The 27,269-nt window shown below is 37.6% G+C and overlaps 1 protein-coding gene and 1 long non-coding RNA gene across 4 annotated transcripts in view; one reads left to right on the forward strand and one right to left on the reverse strand.

Annotated features, from left to right (window-relative positions):
• Window positions 1-16,299, forward strand: part of LOC122236680 — a 45,468-nt gene extending 29,169 nt beyond the window's left edge. For 2 of the 3 annotated variants that reach the window (XR_006214859.1, XR_006214857.1), the window contains one exon: window positions 15,393-16,299. This is a non-coding gene — a long non-coding RNA (uncharacterized LOC122236680). Of the gene's footprint in view, window positions 1-13,368; window positions 13,461-15,392 lie in introns of all 3 variants that reach the window. The other variant, XR_006214860.1, reaches the window with a different exon arrangement.
• Window positions 11,319-15,385, reverse strand: HESX1 (HESX homeobox 1). The gene is made up of 4 exons (XM_007084424.3): window positions 14,465-15,385; window positions 13,751-13,950; window positions 13,348-13,449; window positions 11,319-13,251 (listed from the first exon to the last, which is right to left on the reverse strand). Exons 1-4 carry the CDS (start codon window positions 14,685-14,687, stop codon window positions 13,153-13,155), a joined length of 624 nt encoding a protein of 207 aa, XP_007084486.2. The 5' UTR covers window positions 14,688-15,385; the 3' UTR covers window positions 11,319-13,152.
• Window positions 16,300-27,269: the final 10,970 nt, after the last annotated feature.

The raw sequence follows: 27,269 nt of genomic DNA on the forward strand, positions 1-27,269 counted from the left end.
ATGTTTACTTATTTTTGAGAGAGAGAGAGAGAAAGAGAGGGGCAGAGAAAGGGAGACAGAGGATCCAAAGCAGGCTCTGTACTGACAGCAGACAGCCCAATGCAGGGCTGGGACTCATGAACCATGAGATCATGACCTGAGCCATAGTCGGATGCTTAACTGACTGAGCCACCCAGGTGCCAATGGTATATTATTCTCTTAACATGGTGTTGTATCCTGTTTGCTAATGTTTTATTCAATATTTTTGTATCAATAGTCATAAGCAATCATAGTTTGTGATTTTCTTTCCTTTTCTTTTTTTATTATCTTTTAAAAGTCAACTTCATTTGATTTGGGTATCAATGTTGTACATTTACTACATTCTACAATAATTTATGTAGCATTGGGACTATGTGGTGTTTGAAGGTTTAGTAGAATTCCCCTGTGAAACTATCTGGAGCTGGTTCTCTTTTGTGGAATAATGTTCTATTTCTTCCACAGAAATTGGTATATTTAAGATTTCTATCTTTATTTTTTTTAAAAAAAATTTTTTTAACGTTTATTTATTTTTGAGACAGAGAGAGACAGAGCATGAACAGGGGAGGGGCAGAGAGAGAGGGAGACACAGAATCCGAAACAGGCTCCAGGCTCTGAGCTGTCAGCACAGAGCCCGACGTGGGGCTGGAACTCATGGACCGTGAGATCATGGCCTAAGCCAAAGTCAGACGCTTAACCGACTGAGCCACCCAGGCGCCCCAAGATTTCTATCTTAAAAGGAATCAAATTTGGTAAACTCTGATTTTTTGTTTTATGTTTTTTGGTTTTTTCAAAAGGTTTTATTTTTAAGTAATCTCTACACCCAGCGTGGGGTTTGAACTCACAGCCCCAAGATCAAGGGTCGAGTGTTCTACCCATGAAGTCAGCCAGGTGCCCCTGTTTTTTGTTTTTTGGGGTTCTTTTGTTTTTAATTCACCATTTTGCCTAGTTGTTTTTTTTTAAGTTTATATATTTATTTTGAAAGACAGAGAGAGAGTGAGAGAGCAGGGGAGGTGCAGAAAGAGAGAGAGAGAGAGAGAGAGAGAGAGAGAATCCCAAGCAGGCTCCACTCTGTCAGCACAGAGCCTGATGCAGGGCTCGAACCCACGAACTGTGAGATCATGACCTGGGCTGAACCAAGAGCCAGACGCTTAACTGACTGAGCCACCCAGGTGCCCCTGTCTAGGTTTTTAAAATGTATTTGCTTAAAGGTCTACCAAATAGTCTCTTATGATTTAAAATTTTTCTTCTATTTAAATTACTCTTACTATTTCCCCTTGTCATTTCTTATTTTGCATATTTGTGTTTTCCTTTTTTTGCCTGATTAAGTTAGCAAGTGGCTTATGTATTTTGTTAACTTTTTCCAAAAACAAATCACGATTTTGACTTGTTCAAACATACTATTTCTCTGTTCTCTATCCACTAATTTCTGATTTATCTAATCTTTGTGGTTTCCATTTCTGTACTTTGTTGTTGTTTGTTTATTCTGTAATTATTTTCTGATGTCTTGAGCTTGGAATCTTTTTACCACTCTCTCATTTTTAATGGTATATATGGTTAGGGGTATGGATTTTCCTCTCATCCCTGCTTTGTATATACATTTATTTAATTGACTCTGTTATACAGTTTCATTATCAGTCTTCAGAGATTCGATAATTTTGGTTTGTCTCCCCCTCTGTACCCAAGAGTTAATAGGTTTAAAAATTTCCAGGTTGAAGATTCTTTTCATATTTAAACAATATGAAACTTACAAAAGTTGCAAGTATAGTACAAAAAATATTTTTCCCTGAATCATTTGAGAGTAAGTTACCAACTTCTAGCCCTAATCACCTCAAACACTTAGTGTGTATTTCCTTCAGACAGGTATGTTTCCTATATAACCACAATACAGGTACAGAAATGAGTAAATTAACATAATTAACATAGATGTTCTTGTTTTTCTTTTGTCCTGCAGAATCCCTAGGTTTCTCCCTTCTGCTCCTTTCCCACTTTTACCATACAGTCTCCTCTCTCTTCCTTTTTACTCTTTTCTCCCCCAAAAGCATTGCCTTTCCAAAGGCTGCTCATGCACACATTTTAGTCCCTTCCCTGTAATCAGTACTTTGATGTACCAAGACTCTTCACATTTAAAGTGGACTTTCCCTATTGAAAAAAAATTTTGAGATGTAATTCACATACCATAAAATCAATTTTTTTAAAGTGTACAATTCAGGGAGTCTGGGTGGCTCAGTTGGTTAAGCATCCGACTCTTGATTTCAGCTCAGGTCATGATCTCATGGGTTTGTGAGATGAAGCCCCAAATTGGGCTCTACATTGACAGCATGGAGCCCTCTTGGGATTCTCTCCCTCCCTTCCTCTCTCTGCTCTTACCCCACTTATGCGTACACATGCATGCTGTCTCTCTTTCAAAATAAATAAATGAATGGTTTTTTTTTTAAAGCATACAGGCGTACCTGGGTGGTTCAGTTGGCTGAGCGTCCAACTTCGGCTCAGGTCATGATCTCACGGTTTGTGAGTTGGAGCCCTGCGTCAGGCTCTGTGCTGACAGCTCAGAGCCTAGAGCCTGCTTCAGATTCTGTGTGTGTGTGTGTGTGTGTGTATGTGTGTGTGTGTGTGTGTCTGCCCCTCCCCTGCTCATGCTCTATCTCTCTCAAAAATAAACATTTAAAAAAACGAATAAAGGGGCACCTGGGTGGCTCAGTCGGTTAAGTGGCCGACTTCAGCTCAGGTCATGATCTCACGGTCCGTGAGTTCGAGCCCCGCGTCGGGCTCTGTGCTGACAGCTCAGAGCCTGGAGCCTGTTTCGGATTCTGTGTCTCCCTCTCTCTGACCCTCCCCCTTTCATGCTCTGTCTCTCTCTGTCTCAAAAATAAATAAACATTAAAAAAAAATTTTTTAAAACGAATAAAAAGTATACAATTCAGTGGTTTTTAGTACATTCACAAGATTGTGAAACCAATACCATATCTAATTCCAGAACATTTTTATCACCCCCTAAAAACCCCATTATCATTAGCATCATTGTCCAACCCTGCTCCCAGCCCCTAGTAACCACTAATCTTTCTTTCTCTATGGTTTTGCTTATTGTGGACATTTCATAGAGTTGGAATCATATAAAAAGAGGCTTTTGTATTTGGCTTCTTTCACTTATCATGCTCTTTTCAAAGTCTATCCATTGTAGAATATATCGTAGCATATATCAATACTTCATTCTTTTTTATGGCTGAATAATAGTCCCTTATATGGCTATACCGCATTTTCTTCAATTCATTAGTTTATGTTAATTGAGGTATTTCCAGCTTTGCGCTCTTATGAATAATGTTGCTGTAAATATTCACGTACAATTTTTTGTATGGACATGTTTTCAGTTTGAGTGTATACCTAAGAGTAGAATTTCTGAGTAATATGGTAATTTTATGTTTAATTTTTTGAAGATCTGACAAATGCTATCCAATGTGATTGCACCATTTTATATTTCCACAGCAATGTTTGAGGGTTTCCATTTCTCTACATCCTTGTCAATATTTGCTACTATCTGTCTTTTTAAAACATTATATCTATCCTAGTGGTCGTGTGGTGGTATTTCATTGTGGTTTTGATTTGCATTTTCTGGGCTTTCTCTTTCCTGTGATTTTCACCCAGTCTGCCTTTACAGCCCCTACTCTTTTTTTTTTTTTTTTAACGTTTATTTATTTGAGAGAGACAGAGAGTAGGGGAGGGACAGAGATAGAGGGAGAATTGCAAGCACGGCCCCGCACAGTCAGCGTAGAACTGGATGTCACATTCATGACATCATGACCCCAGGCGAAATCAAGTCAGATGCCTAACCGACTGAGCCACCCAGGCAGCCCAGAGTCCCTACTCTTAACCTCTCTTCTATACCAGATACCACATAAAGAGTAAAAAGTAAAAATCCCCTTTGGACTACCTCTTAATGCCACAGTAACCACTTGTTACAGCTTCAACAGTTTATAATAAATTTATTATATATCCTTATAGACCTTGTCCCTGCATATAAGCACTCTTAGGGTCATTTTAGTTTACTTTTGTTTTTTACATAAATGATGCTGTAATATGCACATTCTGTAATTTGCTTCTTTTTACTCAACATGCTATTATTTTTAAAAGTCTATAAGCATGTGTTATGTAAATAAGAATTATTGTTAAGTGGAATAATGGCATCTTCTAGATGAGTGAGTACATCTGGATTTCTTCTATAAATTTCTGATTGCTATTTTAGGGTAACAGACTTAAATCTAGTGATTTTGTTAAATCTTAATTGTAAGTTTTAATATTTATATAAACAAGAATGTACATATCTCTAGCCAAAATACCACTTATATTTAGAGAATATGTTATTTCTAAGGAATTCTGGGAACTTAATAGATGCTGATTACTTTAACTATCAAACACTCAGCCCCCCTACCTCCCCTACCTCCAAAAAAAGAAAAGAAAAAAACAAAACTTCAGTGTACTTCTTTTTAACTTAAAAACTTTTTTTAATGTTTATTTTTGAGAGAGAGAGAGACAGAGACACAGAGAGAGAGAGACAGAGCATGAGTAGGGAAGGGGCAGAGAGAGAGGGAGACACAGAATCAAAAGCAGGCTGCAGTCTTTGAGCTGTCAGCACAGAACCTGCCGGGGGCGTGAACCCGCGAAGCGTGAGATCATGACCTGAGCTGAAGTCAGACTCTCAACCAAATGAGCCACCCAGGCACCCCCAGTGTACTTTTTAATATATTGCCATTAGAGCTGTTAGCTATGTCTTCTGGAAGGTTTAGTGGGAAGAGGCAACTGTAGAGTTGGGCAGAACTTAGTCTGAATCATACCTAAGCCACTTCCTAGCTGTGTGGCCCTGATCAAATTATTTAGTCTTTCTGTATCCCACAATTTACTCATCTATAAAGTGGGGATAATAAGTCATCATAATAAAAATATCTGAGGTTAGGTTTCCTTATCTTTAAAGTGGGTTGGCTATATCCAACCTGCAGAGCTGTTGTGAAAATTAAATCAATAATTTATGTGAAGTACCATATTGCGTAGCTCGTGGTAGGCAGCTAATAAATGGTGATATTAATTATTGTTTTTATTAATAGTATCATCTTTTATCTTTATGACTTTGGTGAGGAGGCTCATTCAATTCATTGTTTGTTATGCAAAAGGATACTGATAGGCTGAAAAATGTCATAAAGATCTGTAGATCATAGAAATAACCTATTAAGACACTAGAAACATAATGGGTAATCACAGGAATGGGAAGGTGTCAGATAAAGCAGAGGGAAATAACAGTAAAGGATAAGACTGAGATTTGTCTAAAATTATTTCAATTTAGGGGCACCCAGATAGCTCAGTCCGTTAAGTGTCCAGCTTCAGCTTAGGCATGGTCTCACGGCTCATGAGTGCAAGCCCTGCATCAGACTCTCTGCTATCAGCACAGAGCCTGCTTTGGATCCTCTGCCTCCCTCCTCTGCTCTCTCTCTCAAAAATAAACATTGAAAAAATAAAAATATTTCAAATCATGTGTGGAAAAATCATAAGATTAAAAGGTAAATGTTAAGAAATTATGAGTCAAACTATGGTAATCAAATGTTTACTGTATAAGGAACTGACACAAATCAGTAAGAAAAACTGTAAGACTATATTGCTTACAACAGTGCTGGTTTTTTTTTTTTTTAACGTTTTATTTATTTTTGAGACAGAGAGAGACAGAGCATGAATGGGGCAGGGGCAGAGAGAGAGGGAGACACAGAATCAGAAGCAGGCTCCAGGCTCTGAGCCATCAGCCCAGAGCCCGACGCGGGGCTCGAACTCACGGACCGCGAGATCGTGACCTGAGCCGAAGTCGGACACTCAACTGACTGAGCCACCCAGGCGCCCCCAGTGCTGTTTTTATAACCCCTCAAACTCAGTGGTTGGAAACTCTCTCACAGGCCTGGGATTTGGAAGAATATAGGCAGGTTTGGCTGGGCTTGCCTTGGCTGCAGGCTGCAGGTTAGGTTGAGGTCTGCTTCATGTTTCTCAATTTGGAGGCTAACCTAAAGGGGCAGTAGGTACTCAGAGTGTGTGCTTCTCCCGGCAATAGCAGAAGAGCAAGTAGACAAGGGGAATGTCTCTTGAAGCCTCCTCCTGGAACTGGTACTGCATCACTTCTGTCCACATTCTATTGGCTAAAGGAGATCACATGACCAAACCCAACAGCAGCGGAGATGGCAGATGTACTCTGCCCTCAATAATGGGTGGTGCTGCAAAGCCACAGGCCAAAGGGCATGGATGTATGATTTTAAAATACGGAGGGCATGGGGCACCTGGGTGGCTCACTCAGTTGAGCATCCGACTTCGGCTCAGGTCATGATCTCATGGTTCATGAGTTTGAGCCCAGCATCGGTCTCCCTGCTGTCAGAGCAGAGCCCGCTTCAGATCCTCTGTCTGCCCTTTCTTGCACTCTCTCTCCCTTTCAAAAAAAAATGCAGAGGGCATGAAAAACTGAACAGTGACTCAACATACCACAGACTGCCAAGAAAGTAATAGGTGAAGTAAGATTGACCAAATGGGAAGATAAAGTTATCAGGTAACATGCCAAAAGTTGAATCTCAAAAAATCAAGTTGAAGTAACAATGAGAAATCACTTTTCATCTGCAAAATTAGCAAAAGTATTTCTAAAAATGATTAAACTCAGTCAGGATGAGGTAAAACAAGCAAATAAGTAAAAGATTTTCATTTTTATAGTAATAGTGCAAAGAAACAATGACATCTTTGAAGGTACTTAAAAGCTTGTTATTTATTTTCCTGAGCATGGTTTGAATTCTTGAGAGAATATATCAAAAAGGTAAAATTTGTCCTAAATTTCAATTTCTATGCCTAATACAGCTAACACACACACATGCAAATAATTGTTTTGGATCCCATTTAATTTTTTTAGGAATTCTCTGCCTTTTTAACATAGTTCTAACACTTTTCTCTAATGTACTTCTCCTAGTAATAGTGATTTTCAAATGTTTTAAAGCTTTGGGACCCTATTTGAAGTCTAGAACAAAGTGGGAAAACCATGTGGCAATCAAAGTAGAGATCATCGGAAAATTCTGTTAGCATGGTTACTGTTATTACTCATAAGGATGATCATTACTTGTAAAATTATTATTTGCAGGGATTCACTTGCAAATTGCTAAGAAAACCTTTTCTCATGACAGTATCAGAAGTAAAAGAAATAGAAGTAGGTAAGTAAAGTCCCCTACCTCCTGAGTGTGTAAGTTACAGGGCCAAACATGATCCAGTTCTTGCATATTTAGTAATTTTCAAATGTCCCAAAGCTTGCAGTGCTTTAAATTCACTGCCTTCTCCTTTTCCCACATAGTAGCTAAAGCCTCCCAAATTTCCCTTCTCTCTCTATAATCTCCACCTTTCCATCTCCACCACCCCTACCTTTACCCAGGTAAGGTAAAGGTCAACAACTTCAAAAATACGTATTGCAACTATAGGTAGGTGGGTCCCCTCAATCCGGCCTTTAACTTCACCCCGCATCCTGTTTCTGTCTTCCTAAACCATGGTGCAACCCTAGTTTAGTAAACAAACATGGTTCACCATTTCCCACCACATCGTTTTACTTCCTTGGCCTTTTTCAAAGGTTCTCCATAACCTGTATCCACCCCTAATGGGCAGGTCTGGCTGCATAATTTGGGGGGTTCAGTGCAAATTAAAATTGTAGGACTATTGGGCCAAAAATTATTAAGATTTTCAAAATGGCAGCAGCAGAGCATCAAACCAAGTATGGGGCCGTTCTGAGGGTCCTGTGTAACTACAGGGGGTGCATTGTGCCCACAAAGTTGGCCATGCCAACAGTCACCCATCACTGTAGAGAGGCCACCATTCTTGCTGTCCAGCTTCCGAGTCTTCTTACATGTTGTTTCCTCACCTGGAACACCGTCCTCCCAACACCCAGCTCCTGCCCACATTAAGCTTTAGTCTTTTCACAGACCTATTCATGTAGAGGCAACGAGTTGAGAGTTGGTCTTTACATATGTCTGATCCATCCCCTCCTATAGCTTATAGTAGTCCTGACCATCTACAAATCTACAAACGTTAATTTAGACCTTAATTATATGCTTCCATGTGTTATTGTCTTACTGCTTCATTCATTCATTCATTCATTCATTCATTCACCAGATATTGTATGCCAAATATTTGCCATGACTTTGCTAGGCACTGGGTATAGTAAGTCCCAAAACAGCAGAAACCTTGTTTTACTTGTTCACCATTCCATCCCCATAGTCTCACATAGTGATGGGCTCGTGGCAGATACTGAACAAATTGTTGTTGAATAACTGTTAACCAGTATTTTCTCTCCATCATATAGTGAGCTCCTAGAGACCAAGAACTGTTTTTATTTGTTCCAAGACTGCTGATTGAGAACCCGCTATGTGCCACATATTGTTCCAGACACAACACTGTTCTAGACAACTTTCTTTACTTCTTCTATATTTCCTAGCACATTATTATAAGTGAACATTTCCTGATCATTTTGTATTTGCCAGGAATTAGTCTAAGCCTTATCCATTATCTCATTTAATTCCCCCAATGATTCTATGAAATAGGTCCCATTTTATCCCCATTTTATAGATGACAAAATCGAGGTTCAAAGAGATTAAAGAACTGACCCAAAGTCAAAGACCTATTGGGGTTTGAACCCGGGTGACCAGACTCTACATTGCTAGGCTGCCTCCAATGAGTACTTTTTGATTGACTGACTTGACTGAAATAGAGAGCTCAAGGAAGAGTAGTATTGGTGGCTCAATACACCATCAAATAGGGGCTGTGTCCTGTAAAACCACTGTTAGGCAATTTCTTGACCAACACCAGATACAATAGGTGTATGGTTTTTTGCAAGCTTGTAATGTGGTAAATAGGACATAAACTGTGGCATCGTTTACTTCATCATATGAACTTCCAGTCATAAAATGCTAAATAAAAGAGATGCCCACTAGGCTATCCAAGGATGCCTGGAAGAAGAGACCAGACATGAAGCTCCTAAATGTTAACTCTTTACTAGACAGAAGGTAAGCAATAAACTTTTTGGGCTGGGGTTCGGTTGTGGGACTCAGTAATTCCTGTTGACACCAACAAGCTTCCTAAGGCATTAGCAGGGGAAAAGGAGAAGGGTGGGAATAAGAAGACAAGAGAGAGGAAAATGGGAAGGCGTGAGTCTAATGAGATGTGGACTGGTCAGAGCCATCAAGAGCTGCCTTGGCTGCTCGGCCACTGTGGGCTGCTGCCCCAGCAGGAGACAGAACACTTCAAATGAGCTTTAGGGACGCCTGGGTGGCTCAGTCAGTTAAGCATCTATCTATCGACTCTTGATTTTGCCTCAGATCATGATCTTGCAATTTGTGAGTTCGAGCCCTGTGTTGGGCTCTGCGCTAACAGTGCTGACAGTTTGGAGCTTGCTTGGGATTTTCTCTCTCTCCCTCTCTCTGCTCCTCCCCAGCTCATGCTCTCTCTTTCTCTCACAATAAATAAAGTTAAAAATAAATAAATAAACAAATAAAATGAGCTTTACATGCAGCCAAAGGCACACGGAAGGGCTTTTAGTCCCATGGGGCTCAGCGAGATGGAGAGGGCAGGTCACCATGTCAGACTTTGATTTCTGTTCCTCATCAAGTAAATGGACTCAGCTCCCTGCCTTTGAAAGAAGTAAAAACAAGGCCCAGGTTGATGCTGTGTGCTGGGTTTGGTAATGGGGGATTCATGCGATTCGTGTGATGTGTGATAAGATTCAGGGAGTGAAAGCAGCTATTAACACTGATTAACTCAAAAGTTGACCACCGGCACACACAGCCATTGTTTCCAACAGCACTCTCTAGCGATGGGCTTTGTCTGGCTGGCTTCACAAGAGACAAATGCCATTACAGGAGACCAAATAACCTTATTTAGGCAGCCGTCAGATAATAGAGACGCTCTAGGTATTAGCCTGACTGCATTAGTTTGATTTGTTACTACTGTTCACCTTGTCCTGGGTATTAATGGAGACAAAGGCTTGGAATTACCAGGAGCAGAGATAAGCTGTGGATTAGAGCCTGTGTGTTTTGAGGGAAAGACAATTCTATCTCGGGTTTTCATTTCCATTTCCACCTTGCTTGATTTTTCCTCAAAGTTAAAGTCCAGCTTTTTCCCTGAATATCATTATATTCACTCCAAAGTACTAGCAGTTATAATTGCTTAAAAAAAAAAAAGTTACTAACTCATTATTTCCTCTAACAAGATCAATCAGTCTTTATCTTTGGAAATGATTTTGGGGGAAATTCACTTATAATCTTGTATATTATTTTGCTTCTTTGAATATTTTAAAATATTACAGACTCACTTCAAAACATTTAATGATATTATGTTATTAGTATCTGAAAATATGTGAAATATCTGAAAGAACATGCATATTATATTCATAGTTACTTCTTTAATATTACAAATTCTAGTATTATTTAAATTTTTTCTGACTTCCAAATGTTATTTTTTATAGATGCATTGTTTCTATTATAAATGATTTCGGTTATAAGTATGTACCTTCAGTTGTAAACACAACTTGTCTCAATGATAGATAAAATTGAATTTTAGACGCACGTAAATAGGTTATATTATGGTCACTAGAGAATTCTGAGATAATGATATTCTAGAGTTATTGTTTCTTTCCTCACCAGACTTTTTATAGGTATGACCAGGTTTTATAACTAAAATATAAATTTAAGTGCATTATTAGTTATTAATCAATGTTTGTGATATTGTTTCATTTTTTTCAAAGTCTAACACTTTATATAGAAATTTCCCACTCTTCACAGGTTTAATTTCAGGTAAATTCTAGATAAACTATGATTACTCTCTGAAATATCAATTTGTGAAAAGTACTACTTTAAAAATACTTAAGTGTTAATATTGTAAAATAGCTTATAATATGCAGGGCTGAAATCCTCTTCTAAACTAAGCAAACATTAGGAAAGGGATAGAGCTAGATGTCTGACATGGCAAGATGACGGAAAGATGCACAGAATGTTAAGTGTGATGACATTTAAAAAAATAATAAATAGAGGGGCACCTGGGTGGCTCAGTTGGTTAAGCGACCAACTTCAGGTCATGATCTCATAATTCGTGGGTTTGAGCCCACATCCCACACCCGGCTCTTTGTGGACAGGGTGGAGTCTGGTTGGATCCGGTCTTCCTCTCTCTCTGCCCCTCGCCGGCTTGTGCACACACACTATCTCTCTCCCTCTCTCGCAAGAATAAACATTTTTTAAAAAAACTTTTAAAAAAGTAACAAATAGAAATGCGTGTGTATATCTATGTATACATAGGTACCTGCCTTCGTGTAGAAAAAGAGACATAACAATGTTTAATGATGATTATCTGGGAAGGATGAGGCTTGAGAGAGATTTTCTTCTATTTCTACATTACTTGAATTGTTTACAATATGTAAATATGATGTTTGGGATAAAAATAAAAGACTGTTTGAGAAGCCTACCCATCACGTGACACTTTCCTCTCCAACGCACTCCAGTTGACTTCCAGTCCTCAACTTAATATAACTTCACAGAAACCTAATGAAGAGCAAAGAAAGCTCCCAGTGGATGAATTCTTACTGATATATTTCACAAATAGTGCTTCACATTTTGTATTAGTGAAAGCAGCTCCTTATATTGGGAAAAATGGCCCAGTCTGACAGTAAACTTCCTTGGAAAACATGTAATGCCTCTGGTTTTCCAGTGGCTGCCCTTCTGTTCTTCCTCCCTCTCCATCTCAGCAATAGTGGAACAGAATAAGACCGTCTATTGCTGACTAGTTGTTGGGACACAGAGCTCTCTATCCCAAATGTGCTCTCCCTAAATGATCTTTTAAAAGCTGTAAAATCTGAGTCACACTCCTTTTCCTCAGTGATAATATGCACACTCCTTTTCACCTTTCTCATGCAATTAAACAAACAAAAATGTATATAGTAGGTATAGATTCAATAATTCAACAAGAATCTTCTACTGTGGTCGTTGCTAGGAAAGAAGAGAACAGAGGAGCAGGAAAGAAAAGGGAAGGGAGAATTCAACTCAATGAGGACAGCTGAAATATAGTTTCCAGGAGACCAAGTCAAAGTCCTCAAGCAAACATTTCAAAGAGCATACCCACTCTGGCCTTCCACTAATTAACTAGAAAACAAACACCCAGACTTCCAGTGGTAGGACTTCTTTTTTGTGATGCATCTTACCCATTCCTTCCCATCTTTAGTTGATAGGTACAATGGCAAGTGCAAGGAAAATACATAGTTTTTGTCCCAAAAAAGTGCCCTGATTTTTTCTAGCGACTATGTCACAGCACATACAAAAGGCAGATCAGTTACCTCATCAGTCAACGTATTACTTGTAACAACAAAATATACAGTTGTTTGGAAACCACTAAACTAGAAATAGATATTAGCCCGATGATCATTATTCCTTTAATGAATGAAAGTAAAACACAACATTAAATAGCTAGGAAAATATTTTAAAATTTGCATGTATTTGCAGCTCAATCCTTTTTGCAATATAATACCAAGGGTATGAATATGACAACTGATGTCTTTCTATCTCTACTTTGGCATAATGATTTTGCTTAAAAAAAACCAGCTTGAAACTGGCATGCTAGAAGGATTTGTATTGATACGTGGTGAGAAAGTTTCAATGCTTTATGTCAGAAATTAAGAGGAGCTAATAATCATGTTTCAAAATGCACTTGAAGAAAACTAATTGAAACAGAGCATATCTTTGTGCCATTCTCCAGATTATTTTACTTGAATTATTCTGTAAATAGAATCCAGCTTGTGGAGTCACTTAGTCATGAGCTTGCTGATTTTAGCGAACTAGTTTCTTAGATTAAATTTGCTCACTTAAAAAATAGCTGGCTTTTTCTGAAAATGTTTATTAAAATATATAGGAAAGGCCTTTATTGTAACTAAAAGTGCCCATGTATAATAGGTACCATGTTTTAATAGTGAATATTTACAATATATTTTCGGAAGAAAAATGACAACACTCAGATTAAATGCAGAAAAGATCACATTTTTAAAATTTGATATCTCCATTGATTCCTCGGGTTCTGCAATTGTAAAATAATCTCACGTGGTCAGTTTTCCGTCTACTCCAGGAGATTCGTGTTGAAATTTTTTTTCGCCATTAGAAACTGTGATTCTCTATGGGACCTTTTCAGCTTTGCACGCCGATTTTGGAACCAGATCTAAAATTAAGGAAAAATAAAGTAGATCTCAGGAACATTATTTTACTATTCTTAACATTTCCATCATCACAGGTAACAGCTAAGTTTGAAAATTACCTGGATTCTGTCTTCCTCTAGATTCAGTTTTCGAGCTAAGTCTTCTCTGATATCAATGCCAGGATAGCAGTTTACTCTAAAGACATTTTCCAACACTTCAATCTATGAATAAGGTAATAGTTACATAAAATGTTGATATTTCGTATGTCGTTATAAAATGGGCTTTAATTCGTATAGCAACATAATTGTATTTACATCTTGGGCAATTAATCTATATATGCCTTTTACATTTTTTAAATGACTATCCAGAAACTGTCAAAAAAAAAAAAAAAACACCTCCATAGAGTCTACTGTTTCGTTAACAAGGCTTCTAAACTGAGATCCCAAAGTGATTGGGCTTTTGCCCAACAGGGTGTTAGTTAAAACCTTTGTATTATCATTACTGCTTGAAAAAACTTCCCACCTGGTTTTGAGTAAAAGCGGTTCTTGGTCTTCGTCCTCTATACCAACTCAGTTCTCTTTTCAAAGACAGTCTTTCTGAGGGTGAAAAGTAATTTTCACATTTCAAAAATCTTTCTTCTGGCACTGGACGATCCACAGTATAAGGGAATGAGATCCCGTTAGGAAGGCTCGGGATATGTACACATAGGTTAATATCTTTCCCTAAAAGCAGAAAAATAAACTCCATCTTAGATGTCCAAACCTGTATTCCACAAAGTTCTATAAGAAGGAATTTCAGGAAGTTGTCTTTAATTTTCCTGGGGAAATTCCTCTGGGTTTCACAAGAGAACTGACCTCTCATCAACCAAAAACCAAAAAGCAAACAAAGATGGAGATCCTGCCTTGCTGCTAGAGAACATTTTGATCTCTGAATGTCATGTATTTTTTCAGTGAAAAAATAGAATATCTGATGTGTCAAATACAAGAGACCTTCTGAAATAAATGCAGGTTCTTGGCATTTCCTGTGAACGAACTTTATACTCCCTTGGATCTAAGGCCAATTCTCTTTTCATTTCCTATAGAACTCAGCTGGAGGCACTGAAAATCCTAGATACTTCAGTTATGTAATTGGATGAAACTGCAGTTTTTCTCTAACTCTACGTAATATGAAATAAAGGCCAAAATAAACACTGCAGACGAAATAACAAAGAATTTAAAAAATTAACTTGTGGTGTACCTGAGGAGCCGCAGGTGTCTGCCCAGGGCCTGTGGGGTTTCATTGATGGAACACAGTCTTTCTTCTGGTCCAATCCCAAAATGCTCTCAATTGAAAAGGAGCAGGGCGAGGGTTTGGTTTCCCCGTGCCGAGCCCCTTCCTGTAGGCTGGGAGACATCCTCGAGTGGGCTGCACAGAACAGCAGCTCTGGCCTCTCCTTGCTTCTTGGCTGGCTCTGCCCCATGTGTACAGGGCTGGGATCTTCCTGTGGTTCACCTCCTGGCTCCGCTGACAAGGGGGCTGGATTTAGAACGTCACTAATCAAAATCCTGTCTTAGAAAGTTTTAGCATGTCAATGAACACTCTCCCAGCCAGCAGCTTGAGGAGTTAATTGTTTATTTGTTTGCAAGTAATTAGCAACTAATGGCTACACCAGGGGGGCCACCTACAGGGACAAAAAGTGTTATCTCTCCTAAGCAGAACACAGACTTAACTTTCTCGAAAGAAGTGATGCACAAACTAGCACTCCTCTTTTATTTGAAATCATTAATGTATAAAATCATGCCTTTTATTCTGAAGTTTATACCTTCATGGACTCCAGTTACCTAAACACACAGGCAAGATAGGAGAGCAGTCAAGTAATAAATAATCTAATTTAAGTGAATTTTCTTCCAAGGAAATTGGAAAAAATAATAATCTCTTAATGCTATTACGGTAATTCCAATGAAAATGCCTGTTTTTCATATGCATATGTAATAGTGAATGTTGTCAATGAAAACACAATAGTATTTGGAGTGCAGCATACCGGAAAAGGTTGGCAATGTTATTAACACTGAGTGTAATTGTCTTCCAAGTGCCTGGATTAATTCATAAGGAACAGTTGCACCAAGTATTTTAAATAATTAATGAGCTAATTCCATTCTTTCATCTTTTCTTTTAAATGAGACAGATACAAGTTTATGTGAAGATCATATGTAACCACCTGCAAGTAACTTAAAAGCATGACTGTTCAAACTAAAAGGAAGAATTTCTCTTCCCAGCAGGGTTGTTTCAAAGAACAGAGCATGATTCACTGTATTTTCTTAAAGAAGAATTTCCCTGTGTTGATTTTTTGAGGGGCTGGGAAGTCTTCACAAAGACAATAAGATTTGTGAAAAATAACCAAGAACAGAATATTTTCATTTCATCCTCCTAAGAAAACTTGAAATTAAAAGAGAAATGCAGCTGCTAATTGGGAAGACTGTGAAGTAAGCACACCCTCAGATAGTGCAATATTTTTAGTCCTTGTACTCTGTGGCTCCTCTTTTTCCAGTACCTTCTTGAGGATAAATTTAAGAGTTCAACTTTATCCAGGATTTAAACAACTATGAGACAATTCTTCAGGGAAGAGGAAAAGTAGTCTCCACTCATAGAGGAAATGGACTCTACAGGATGGAGCTCAGCTTCATCTGATTTTATCCTATCATGAGGTACAAATATTGAACTAAATTCCTCTTTAAGCAACTTCTAGAATGAACAAAGGATTCACATACAAAACATCAACAGGCACACAGAAGGATGGGTTTATAAATACAGGTGTAAAGCCATTGTAAGAATGAACAAACTAGTAAACATTTAATGCCTCATGGAGGTTTTGCCTCTAGCGTCTTGGAATGTAGACTGTGTAAAGGAGGGTGACCTTACCCTGAGGAAGACTTGGAGGAAGAGAGAGAATTCAAGACCTTCACAGATTCCTTTCTCTTGAGACATTCATCCATCCACCTGTTCATTCCACTATTGGTTGAGCATCTACTCAGTACCAGAAAGAACAGGATCCTTGCCCTCATGAAGCTCACAGTGGTATGGGGGTGGGGGGGGTGGGGGTGGGTAGCAAACAATATTTGTAACAGTAATTATAAGTCAGTAAATTACCTCATATGTTAACTGGTGATAAAAATGGAAAAAGGAAGCGGGGAGCCAGGTAAGCCGGCTCATCAGTGCAGGAGGTGGAGATCCTGAAATCCTAACCCCACAGATTAGTGCCCTAGTGCACAAATTGCAATGCTCCTACAGCACACACTGAAGCAACTCTAATCCCCAATTTCTTCTTTATCAACAAGGACATTCCAATATCTTTACTGTTTGAGTTGACTTTATCTGGACTTACATAATACCATTTTATATATGGATGGTAGATGAAAATAAAAGGTAGGAAAGAATTTCTCTAAAAATATCAGGGAAACATTTTCTTATATATTTATTCAACAAATTTTATAGAGCACTTACTATGTGCTAGACACCATTCTAGGTGCTAGATATCAGTGATGAACAAGGTAATTTCAGAGAGGGATAAACTCACTGAGAGGAAGAAACAAAATGTCAACCTCTCCTATTTACTACCTTTTGCCTTATTACATTTTATATCTGTTTATTATGTTTGTTTTCTATTATCTGTTTCCTATCTCTAGAATTTTTGTCTTTTTGTTCATTCCCTGGCATCCAAAAACAGTGCTTGGCTCATACTAGATGAAAGAATCTCATTGTTTCTTTTTGCATTCCTTCAAATAAAGTTGGGCATTTATTTCTTCATGTTTTTCAGCCAATACGTGCTCTTTCTATTGTGAAATGATGGCTTATGTCTGTCTTAGTCTGTTCAGGCTGGTCTAACAAAATACCACAGACTGGGTAGCTGATAAACAACAGAAAGTTATTCCTCACAGTTCTGGAGGCTGGAAGTCTGAGATCAGGGCACTGGCATGGTTGGGTGAGGGCTCTCTTCCAGGTGGCAGATTTCTCCTTATCTTCACATGGCAGAAGGGGCTAGGGAACTCTCCAGGACCTTTTATAAGAAACTAATCCTATTCATGAGGGCTCCGCCCTCATGACCTAATCACCTCCTAAGGGCTCCCACCTCCTAATACCATCACAAGGGGTATTAGGATTGCAACATATGAATTTTGGTGGGACACACACATTCAGACCATAACATGTCCTTAGCCCATTTTGTTTTAAATTAGGGTATTTTTTTGGTTGTTGTTTCTTAATGATAAGAGTTTTTCATATATTAAAAGATGATAACTCTTTGGTATGTGTAATAAATATTTCCCCCATTTTGCCCTTGATATTTTGACTTTATTGATGCTTTTTTTTCTCGTATGAAGCTTCATATAGTAAAATGTGTTGATATTACCCTTTATGATTTCTACCTTTAAAAAGGGCCTTTCTGGCTCCATTTATGGTAGTAATGAAGTAGCTTCTATTGTACCTACCCTCCCACAGATACAAATTATAAACTCTGGATGAAATGTTTTTTAAAACTACCCCAAAGTACTGAAAAGTAGTCCCAAACAGGGAAAATACATTTAGAAGAGGTAAATAGCACTGGGTGAGCTTTCCATTTTTATGGCTTTTTGTCTGAAAGCAGGCACCAGTCAACACTATGTGGGAGGATGTACGATCTTATTGGCTTAAGGAACCAAAGGAGAGAGGTCAAGTCAACCACAGCAGCTAGGAAGTGACAGAGAATCCTAGGAAGGAAAGAGATACAGGGAAAGGCCCCAAATTCTGCATATAAATTCTGCCCAAATCCCCGGATGACTTCTGAATTTGGCATGCACATGGAAAACACCAAACATCTCAGCTAATCCTAAAATGATTGAACAAAAATTTCAACCGATGACGACCACAAGGGAAACAGAGCTTAGATACAGTTTGAGCACAGACTGATAAAACAAAACAAACAAACAAACAAACAAACAAATGCAAATCAACATTCTTCAGACAGATAAAATAGAATCTGGAGACTATAAATATCATTTACAGAGTCCAGGATACAACACAACATTATTAGCCATATGAAGAAACTGGAAAATGTGTCCCATATTGACAAGAAAATGCAATCAATGGAGACAGATCCAAGGGTGATACAGATGTTGGAATTAGCTGACAAGTTTTGAGAGCAGTAAATGTAAAGATGCTTAAGGACATAAATGAAAATGTGCTCATAATGAATGTACAGACAGTATCCATCATCAGAGAAATAATAACTACAAAAAAATCAAATGTAACTTCTATTACTGAAAAATAAAATATGAGAGATAAGAAATTCACTGGGTAGGCTTAACAGTATATAGGAGATGCCAGAAGAGTCAGTGAACTTGAAGATATATTAATGAATATGATCTGATCTGAAGAATACACAGGAAAAAACATTAAAAATAACATCAGCAGAGTCTGAGTAACCTGTAAGACAATAAAACAATATCTAGCATATGTGTAATTGGAATTACAGAGGGAGAAATAGAGAAGATATGGTAGAAAAAATATTTGAAGAAATAATGGCTGAAGTTTTCAAAAATTTGGTGAAAGACATAAATTTATAGTTTCAAGAAGCTCAAAGAACCTCAGTAGGATAAACACAAGCAAAACTACATCTAGGTATATCATAGTCAAACGGATAAAACCAAAGATAAAGAGAAAAATTTGAAAGGATTCAGAGAAAAATGGTATATACATAAGAATAACAATATGATTTGACTGAGTTCTCATCAGAAACAATGGAGGCCAGAAGACAATGAAACATCTTTAAAGTGCTAAAAGGAAAAATAAGCTTTTCAACCCAGAATTCTATGTCCAACAAAAATATCTCAGAAAATGAAAGCAAAAGAAAGACATCTCAAGATACATAAAAACAAAGAGATTTATCACCACCAGACCTGTACTACAACAAAGTGACCAGTGTGACCTCCACTGTTAGGTGTTATGGGGCACTGTGGGTTCTGCTTTGATCTTTTGGATAGCTCTGTCCAGGGGAAGCCAGCCACCATGCCCTGAGGACACTTAAGTAAAGCTGTGGAAAGCCCACATGGAGAGGAATTGAAGTTTTTGCCAACAGTCAATACCAAGTTGCCAGGTATGTGAGTGAGTCACTTGGGAAGTGAATCCTCCAGTCCTAGTAAAACCTTCAGATGAATGAAGCCCCAGCTGACATCTGACCACAATCTTAATGGATACTCTCAGACAGGACTGGATATCCAAATCACTCCTGAATTTCTGACACAAAGAAACTGTGAGAGGTATTAAATAAACACTGCTGTTTTAAACCACTTTTAGTTGATTTGTTATACAGCACTAGATAATTTACATAAGCCTCCATCATAAGAAACTGGGTTGGGGTGGGAGGACAAAATAATATCATAGTTAGAAGAAGAGAAAAAATATAAGAGCAGAAATGAATAAAATCTAAAACAAACAAAGTTGGTCTTCTGAAATAATCAACAAAATTGATAAAACTATAGGCAGACTAATCAAGAATAAAAGAAGGGTGCCTAGCTGGCTCAGTTGGTAGAACATGCAACTCTAGATCTTGGGGTTGTGAGTTGGAGCCCTGTGTTGGATGTATAGATTACTTAAAAACAAAATCTTTAAAAAAAAAAAAAGAGAGAGAACACAGAACACAAATTACTAATATCAGGAATAAAGAGGTGATATTACTATAGAGACTACAGATCATTAAAAAGATAAAAGAATATTATTAACAACTTTATACCAACAAATTCAACAACTTACACGAAATAGATAAAAATCTTGAAACAATATGATTACCAAAATTGAGACAAGATGAACTAGAATATATGACTGCTTGGATATCTATTAAAGAAATTATTTCACACACAAAAAACTCCAGGCCCAGATAACTTCATTGATGAAATTTATCAGATATTTAAAGAACAGTCTTATACAAATACCATCTTACACAAACTCCTTCATAAAATGGAAAGGGACCCTCCTAAATTCATTGCATGAGTCATGAATAACACTGATAACAAAAAATTTCCAGAAAAATTATAGACAAATATCCCTTAGGAACACAGACACAAAATCTTTAAGACATTAGCAAATAGAATATAGAAACACAAAAAGGATAATAAATTATGACCGAGGCTTTTCTCAGAAAGGAAAGGATGGTTTAACATTCAAAAATCAATGTAATTAACCATTAATAGAAAAAAAGATAATCATGTGATCGTTTTATCAGATGCAAAAAAATACTCATTTGTGACTATAAAAAATCAGCAAATTAGGTTTAGAAGTAACTTCCTCAATATGACAGAGGGCATCTATAGAAATTGTCAACTAACATTTATTTGTTTGTTTACTTATTTATAAAGCTTATTTATTTAAGTAATCTCTACACCCAAAATGGGGCTCTAACTCACAACCCCAAGATCAAGAGCTATGCACTCCTCTGAATGAGTCCACTGGGTGCTTGTTCTAAACATCAAATTTAATGGTGAAATATTGGGGTGTCTGGGTGGCTCAGTCAGTTAAGTATCTGACTCTTGATTTTGGCTCAGGTCATGATCTCACGGTTTGTGAGTTTGAGCCCTGCACTGGGTTCTGCATTGACAGTGCAGAGCCTGTTTGGGATTCTCTCTGCCCCTCCCCCACTCACACATGTACTCTTGTGCTCTCTCTCTCAAATAAACTGGTGAAATATTGAATGCTTTCTCTCTAAGAATAGAAACAAGCCAAGGATGTTCACTTTCAGTATTTCTATCCAACACTACATTGGATCTAAGCCAGTGTAATAAGACAAGAAAAAGAAAGAAAACTCATATAGATCAGAAAGGAAGAATTAGGGGTGCCTGGGTGGCTCAGTCGGTTGAGCGTCTGACTTCAGCTCAGGTCATGATTTCGCGTTGATGAGTTCAAGCCCTGTGTCGGGCTCTGTGCTGACAGCTCAAAGCCTGGAGCCTGCTTCGGATTCCATGTCTCCCTCTCTGTCTGCCCCTCCCCCGCTCATGCTCTTTCTCTCTCTGTCTCAAAAATAAATAAACATTAAAAAAAATTAAAAAACAAAGAAAGGAAGAATTAAACTTCTCTATTCACAGATGACATAATTGTTTACATTGAAAAATCTTAAGAATCTACAAAATAGATACTAAAACTAATACGTAAATTTAGCAAAATCATAAATCAAAGGTAAATATACAAAAATCAATTTAATTCTATATGTTAGCAGCCAACAACAAAACATATACCTGCTATGATCCAGCAATTCCATTTCTAGAAAAATGAAAACATATGTCCACAAAAAGCTTGCATGAGAGTGGTGCCTGGGTGGCTCAGTTGGTTGAGTGTCCGACTCTTGATTTTGGCACAGGTCATGATTCCAGGGTCATGGAATCAAGCTCTGTGTTGAGCTCTGAACTGAGTGTAGAACCTACTTAAGATTCTCTCTCCCCCCGCTCATGCTCTCTTTTTCTCAAAAAATAAAAATGAAAAAACTTGCGCAAGAATATTCACAGAAGCTCTATTCATAATAGTCAAAACTGGCAGGTAGGTATCTATCAACAGGAAAGTGGCTAAATAAACTACAGTATAGTTATACAAATTGAATACAATTCAGCAATATAAAGGTATATACTACCAATGTATGTGACAACATTGATGAATGTCAAAAACATTATGCTAAGTCAAAGGAGCCTTATACAAAAGAATATCTATGGTATGATTTCATTTATATGATGTTCAAGAACAGACAAAATTAGTTCGTATTGAAAAAAATCAGAAAGGGGTGCCTCGGTGGTTCAGTTGGTTGAACGACCGACTTTAGCTCAGGTCGTGATCTCACGGTTTGTGAGTTCAAGCCCCGCGTCGGGCTCTGTGCTGACAGCTTGGAGCCTGGAGCCTGCTTCGGATTCTGTGTCTCCCTCTCTCTCTGCCCTTCCCCCACTCATGCTCTGTCTCTCTCTGTCTCAGAAATAAATAAACATTAAAAAAAAGTTAAAAATAACAACAACAAAAAAGAAAAAAATCAGAAAGTTGAGGTAAAGGTGGGGACTAAATGGGAAGCAGAATCAGGAAACTTGGAGGGTGATGGCAATGTTCTAGGGTTTGTATTACATAGATGCAAGCATTTGTCAATATTTATTGATTGGTACTCTTTAAGATTTGTTCACTTCACTGTGTATAAAATTTCATCCATTAAAGCATAAACAAGTATTGAACTAGATGGTGAATGATATGCATTTGAAGAATTTAGGGGAGAAATACACACACACACACACACACACACACACATACATATACATATCTGCAACTTGCTTTAAAATGCATTTACTAATAAAATTAAATAAATTGATGGATGGACATGTGATTATTAAACATTATAATTGTAGATCAAAGGACTTCTAATCCAGTAGAATTTTCTAAGCTGATGTAAATGTTCTATATCTGCATTACCCAATACGGTTGCTACTAGACACATGTGGCTAATGAGCACTTGAAATGTAACTAGTGCAACTGAGGAAATGAATTTCAAAATTAATTTTATTGTAAATTATTTAAATTTAGATAGCAGATGTGGCCACTGGCTACCATTTTGGACAGCACAGACAGAACATTTCCATCACTGCAGAAAGTTCTGTCAGACAATGTTGGTCTAGAAGCACAGAACAATGTTGAAAATAGTGGTGATGACAACAGACCTCCTTGTTTTGATTCTGACAGGAGAACAGTGTTCCACCATTAATATGATGTCTACTATGGGTTTCTAATAAATGGTACTTATCTAGAGTAATGTTATAATGAATACAAACAAAATATCTATAGTGCTTTATAGCTTCTAAAGCATTTAAAAAATATTTGTATTTAATCCTTTCACAAATCCTCTATTCTTGTGGTTGAGAAAACAGAAACTGAGAGTTCAATTGTATATTACCACCAACTAGCAAGTGGTAGAGACTTGACTCAAATTTCTGTCTCCAAATTCCCTTTTCTACTGACTTTATCAATTAATGTCCACAGTAACATAGTCATCAATGATCTCATGATATAAACAGCAAAAGGTATGATAAGAAAAGGTTGTGAATAGTTGGATATGACATATCCTCAATACCTTTTAACACTTATTTTGATATAAGAAAAGCCTGACTCATTGACATTGAAAAATTATAGGAATCATAAAATTGAGCAGTCTACCTTTTAAACATCTATATGTACAAAGTGAAGTAAAAATTGAAAGGTTTATGTTTTATTTTAGTAACTTGTATATCTACCCAGGTTTTGCTAACAATTTGTTTTCTAATTGTGTATTTCAAGTAACTCCCATATCACTAACATCAGAAAAATGTTCAATGTCTTAGACGTTTTAGCAGTTTTACAAATCAAACATACAGTTATTATGCTCATGGTCTGTGAACATAAGAGAGAAACACAATAAGCAAAGCTTTAATGACTCTTGCCTCTTACTTTTGCATAGGAATTACACTGTTCTATTCGGGACTATTTTTAATTGCTAAAATGTTTTCTAAAGCAATGTAATTTTTTGCTGTTATACCTTCAGTATCTCCTAGAACAGTGGCAAAGTACACATTCAATAAATATTTGTGTATGAGTGCATAAATGGATGGATGGATGCGTAGAACTAGGAAGAGGTGACATTTGTAAGCTGAACAGGCAATGTAAATGCTGTGGGTTTACGACTGTTGTCGTTCAATGTGTTCAGGTACTCCCAGTTTTCTGTGAACTATTGATGTATCACTCTAGTGTAATCCACAAATTAGAAGACATTTTGGCATTCTGTAACTAAAATTTAATAAGAAGGAAGATGGGGGATTTGTTTTAAAAATCGGAGCGTATGTGCACTGATACAATATTGTGTACCGACTATACTTACATAAGAAAAATTAAAAATCTAAATTTAGAACCAAAAAATCCCAAGTCATATTGAACAAACAGTTCACAGCCTTGGCACTCAGTCATTCCTAAGGCCCTCATCTGCCATTATTGCTACCGGAAATGCACAGTATCTTTCCCAGTGATTCAGGAGAGTTGGGAAGGTTTCATACACATTTTTCTGCCCCCTAGCACTATCACAGTGCCCATCACACAAGAGATATTAAATAAAGGTTTGTTGAATGAGTTCATTTTCTTTATAATATTAGAACAATGTTCAACCTTTGTTCTTCTGAAATCTCAAAAGAGTAGTTTCATAGTTTTACATTATGAAATCTGTCAAAATTCTTTTCACTATAGTGTCTTGTACATACCATGCCCTTAAAATCATCTGAAACACAAATGCATTTTTATTTTTAAAAGATTCATTCAGGGTGCCTGGCTAGCTCAGTAGGCTAAGAATCTGACCCTTGATTTAGGCTCAGATCATGATCCCACAGTTTCATGGGTTTGAGCCCTGCATCAGGCTCTGCACTGCTTGGGATTCTCCCTCTCTCTCTACCCTTCCCTGCTTGCACTTTCTGTTTCTCTCTCTCCCCAAAAAATAACAAAAACAAAAACAAACAAAACCCCCAAAACTTTAAAAAATGATTCAATCTCACAGTACATAGAATAAGATATGATCATCTCCTTCAATTCTACCCCATTCTTATTCCCCAACCTACTATTGGCTACCACTACTAACAGTTTATGCTTCTCTTTCCTGCCTTTTTAAATTTATTATTATTTTTTTAATATTTTATTTTTATTTTTGAAAGAGAGAGAGAGGGAGAAAGAGAGACAGCGCAAGCAGGGGAGGGGCAGAGAGAAGGAGACACAGAATCCAAAGCAGGCTCCAGGCTCTGAACTATCAGCGTAGAGCCCGACGCTGGGTTTGAACTCAAAACTGGCTTAATCTACTGAGCCACTCAGGTGCCCCATTCCTGCCTTTTTAAAGTGCTTTGGTATAATAGGTGGGTGCACACACACATATTTTTATCGACATGGAGGCAGACATATGAATTGTTCTGCAGTGGGCTTCCCCAACATTGACATGACACTATGTCAGCACATACAGTTCTGTCTCACTCTTCAACAGCTGCTTGGCAACTACATCAGGTGGATGAACAGTAATTTATTGAATTACATCTCTGATAACGGGCACTTAGGGTTGTCTCCAACTTTTTAAACTATTATAAACATTATAGCATTGAATACCTTATACATACATTTTAGCGTACATGCATGAGTATTTCCATGAAAAATTTCTTTGAAGAGTATATTATTTTTTTTTTTGGTGGATGCTGTCATGTTTCCTTTTAAGAAATATTTACCAATGAACACTCCCACTCCGTCTAGTCCTTGCCCTTCTGTTCTCGGCAGATTAACAGTAGGAACAAGAAAACTCAGGGCTAGGCTAAATTAGACTTAGGTTTTCCCTAGACACAATATTCAAAGATGAAACAGTTTTGGATTTAGGGCTTTGAGGGGTTCGGGCCTACACTTTAGTGCCGTTTAATCTAATCATTGCAGATTAAATGAGAGTTATCAGTCAACCTTAAGACCGGTTTGTTACTTATAACATTCTTTCTGGGACAAGAATGTTATGGTTCTTATGTAAAAAACAAAAAACAAAAAACAAAAAACAAAACCCTTTTAAATCACAACAAACATTTATTAAACTTTAGCATATATATATCAAGGGTGCACTAGGTAGCCAGGAGATGAAATTGTTTCTATCCTCAAGAAACTGGTGATCAAGGTGATAGTAATTAACTTTGTTATAGGTGTGAGAATGTGATTACAGTTCTGTTAAAAAAAAAAAAAGCTCTTGTAAAAAAAGATTCTACTTTAGCATTTATAGATAGAATTTCAAGATGTCTGGGTTTTGCTTTAAAATATTTCAGGAAAACAAGGGGCGCCTGGATGGCTCAGTCAGCTAAGCGTCCAACTTCAGTTCAGGTCATGATCTCACGGCCCATGAGTTCGAGCCCTGCATCGGGCTCCGTGCTGACAGCTCAGAGCCTGGAGCCTGCTTCGGATTCTGTCTCCCTCTCTCTCTCTGCCCCTCCCCCACTCACACTCTGTATCTCAAAAAAAAACAAAACAAAACAAAAAAAAAACCAGGAAAACAAGAAAACACGGAGAGAATTAAAACAAGTGTTGCAAATGTTAAGTGTTGAATCGGAGTGATGGGTGGATGTGGATTTATTATGTCTTATTATGTGTAATGACTAGAGATATAATAATGTAAATTCATTATTTTACCTTAAAAAAAGATTTTATTTTTAATTAATCTCTCTACCCAACATGGGGCTTGAACTCATAACCCTGAGATCAAGAGTCCTATGCTCCACCAACTGAGCCAGCCAGGCACCCCTCTCTCTACCTTTGCAAATATAAATAATATTCTCATTCTTCTAGAAACACCAATATATAAATACAAAATTTCAATATAATAAAATAATAAAGATATATGCACAAGAGGTTATGAAAGCAGAAAAGGACCCAAATCTGTTTAGGTGGGATTGAGCAGGACTGAGAGTATAAGAGCCCAACTCCTGTATCAAACTATCTGGGTCCAAATTCCAGTACCTCCTCTTTTTAGTTGCGTGATATTGGCACGTAACTTGGCCACTCTGTGCTCAGTTTCCTGTATAATAAAATGGGGATAATTATAGTACCTAATTGAGGATCAAATGAGATAGCTTGCAAAGTCCTGAAACAGTGTCCAATACATAGTAAACATGAAAGTGTGTTTTATAATTTATTACCATTGTCAATGTTACTATGAAGGCTTTTCAGAGATGTCTTGAGGCAGAGATTTTTTTTTTAACGTTTATTTATTTTTGAGACAGAGAGACAGAGCATGGACGGGGGAGGGTCAGAGAGAGGGAGACACAGAATCTGAAACAGGCTCCAGGCTCTGAGCTGTCAGCACAGAGCCCAACACGGGGCTCAAACTCACGGACTGAGAAATCATGACCTGAGCTGAAGTCTGGCGCTTAACCGACTGAGCCACCCAGGCGCCCCAGAGGCAGAGATGTTTTAAGAAAAGCAACATAGGGGCGCCTGGGTGGCTCAGTCGGTTGAGCTTCTGACTTCGGCTCAGGTAATGATCTCACCG

Source organism: Panthera tigris, chromosome A2 (genome assembly GCF_018350195.1).
Source record: "Panthera tigris isolate Pti1 chromosome A2, P.tigris_Pti1_mat1.1, whole genome shotgun sequence".
Taxonomy (NCBI): Eukaryota; Metazoa; Chordata; class Mammalia; order Carnivora; family Felidae; genus Panthera; species Panthera tigris.

What these genes read in the sequence shown, in the direction of transcription:
- HESX1 (XM_007084424.3), bottom strand. Translation starts at nt 14,687, where the DNA reads ATGGGGCAGAGCCAGCCAAGAAGCAAGGAGAGGCCAGAGCTGCTGTTC. An exon ending in CCGCTTTTACTCAAAACCAG is followed by an intron (nt 13,450 to 13,750) that starts GTGGGAAGTTTT and finishes CCTTATTCATAG; the next exon opens with ATTGAAGTGTTGGAAAATGT. An exon ending in TAGAGGAAGACAGAATCCAG is followed by an intron (nt 13,252 to 13,347) that starts GTAATTTTCAAA and finishes CCTTAATTTTAG; the next exon opens with ATCTGGTTCCAAAATCGGCG.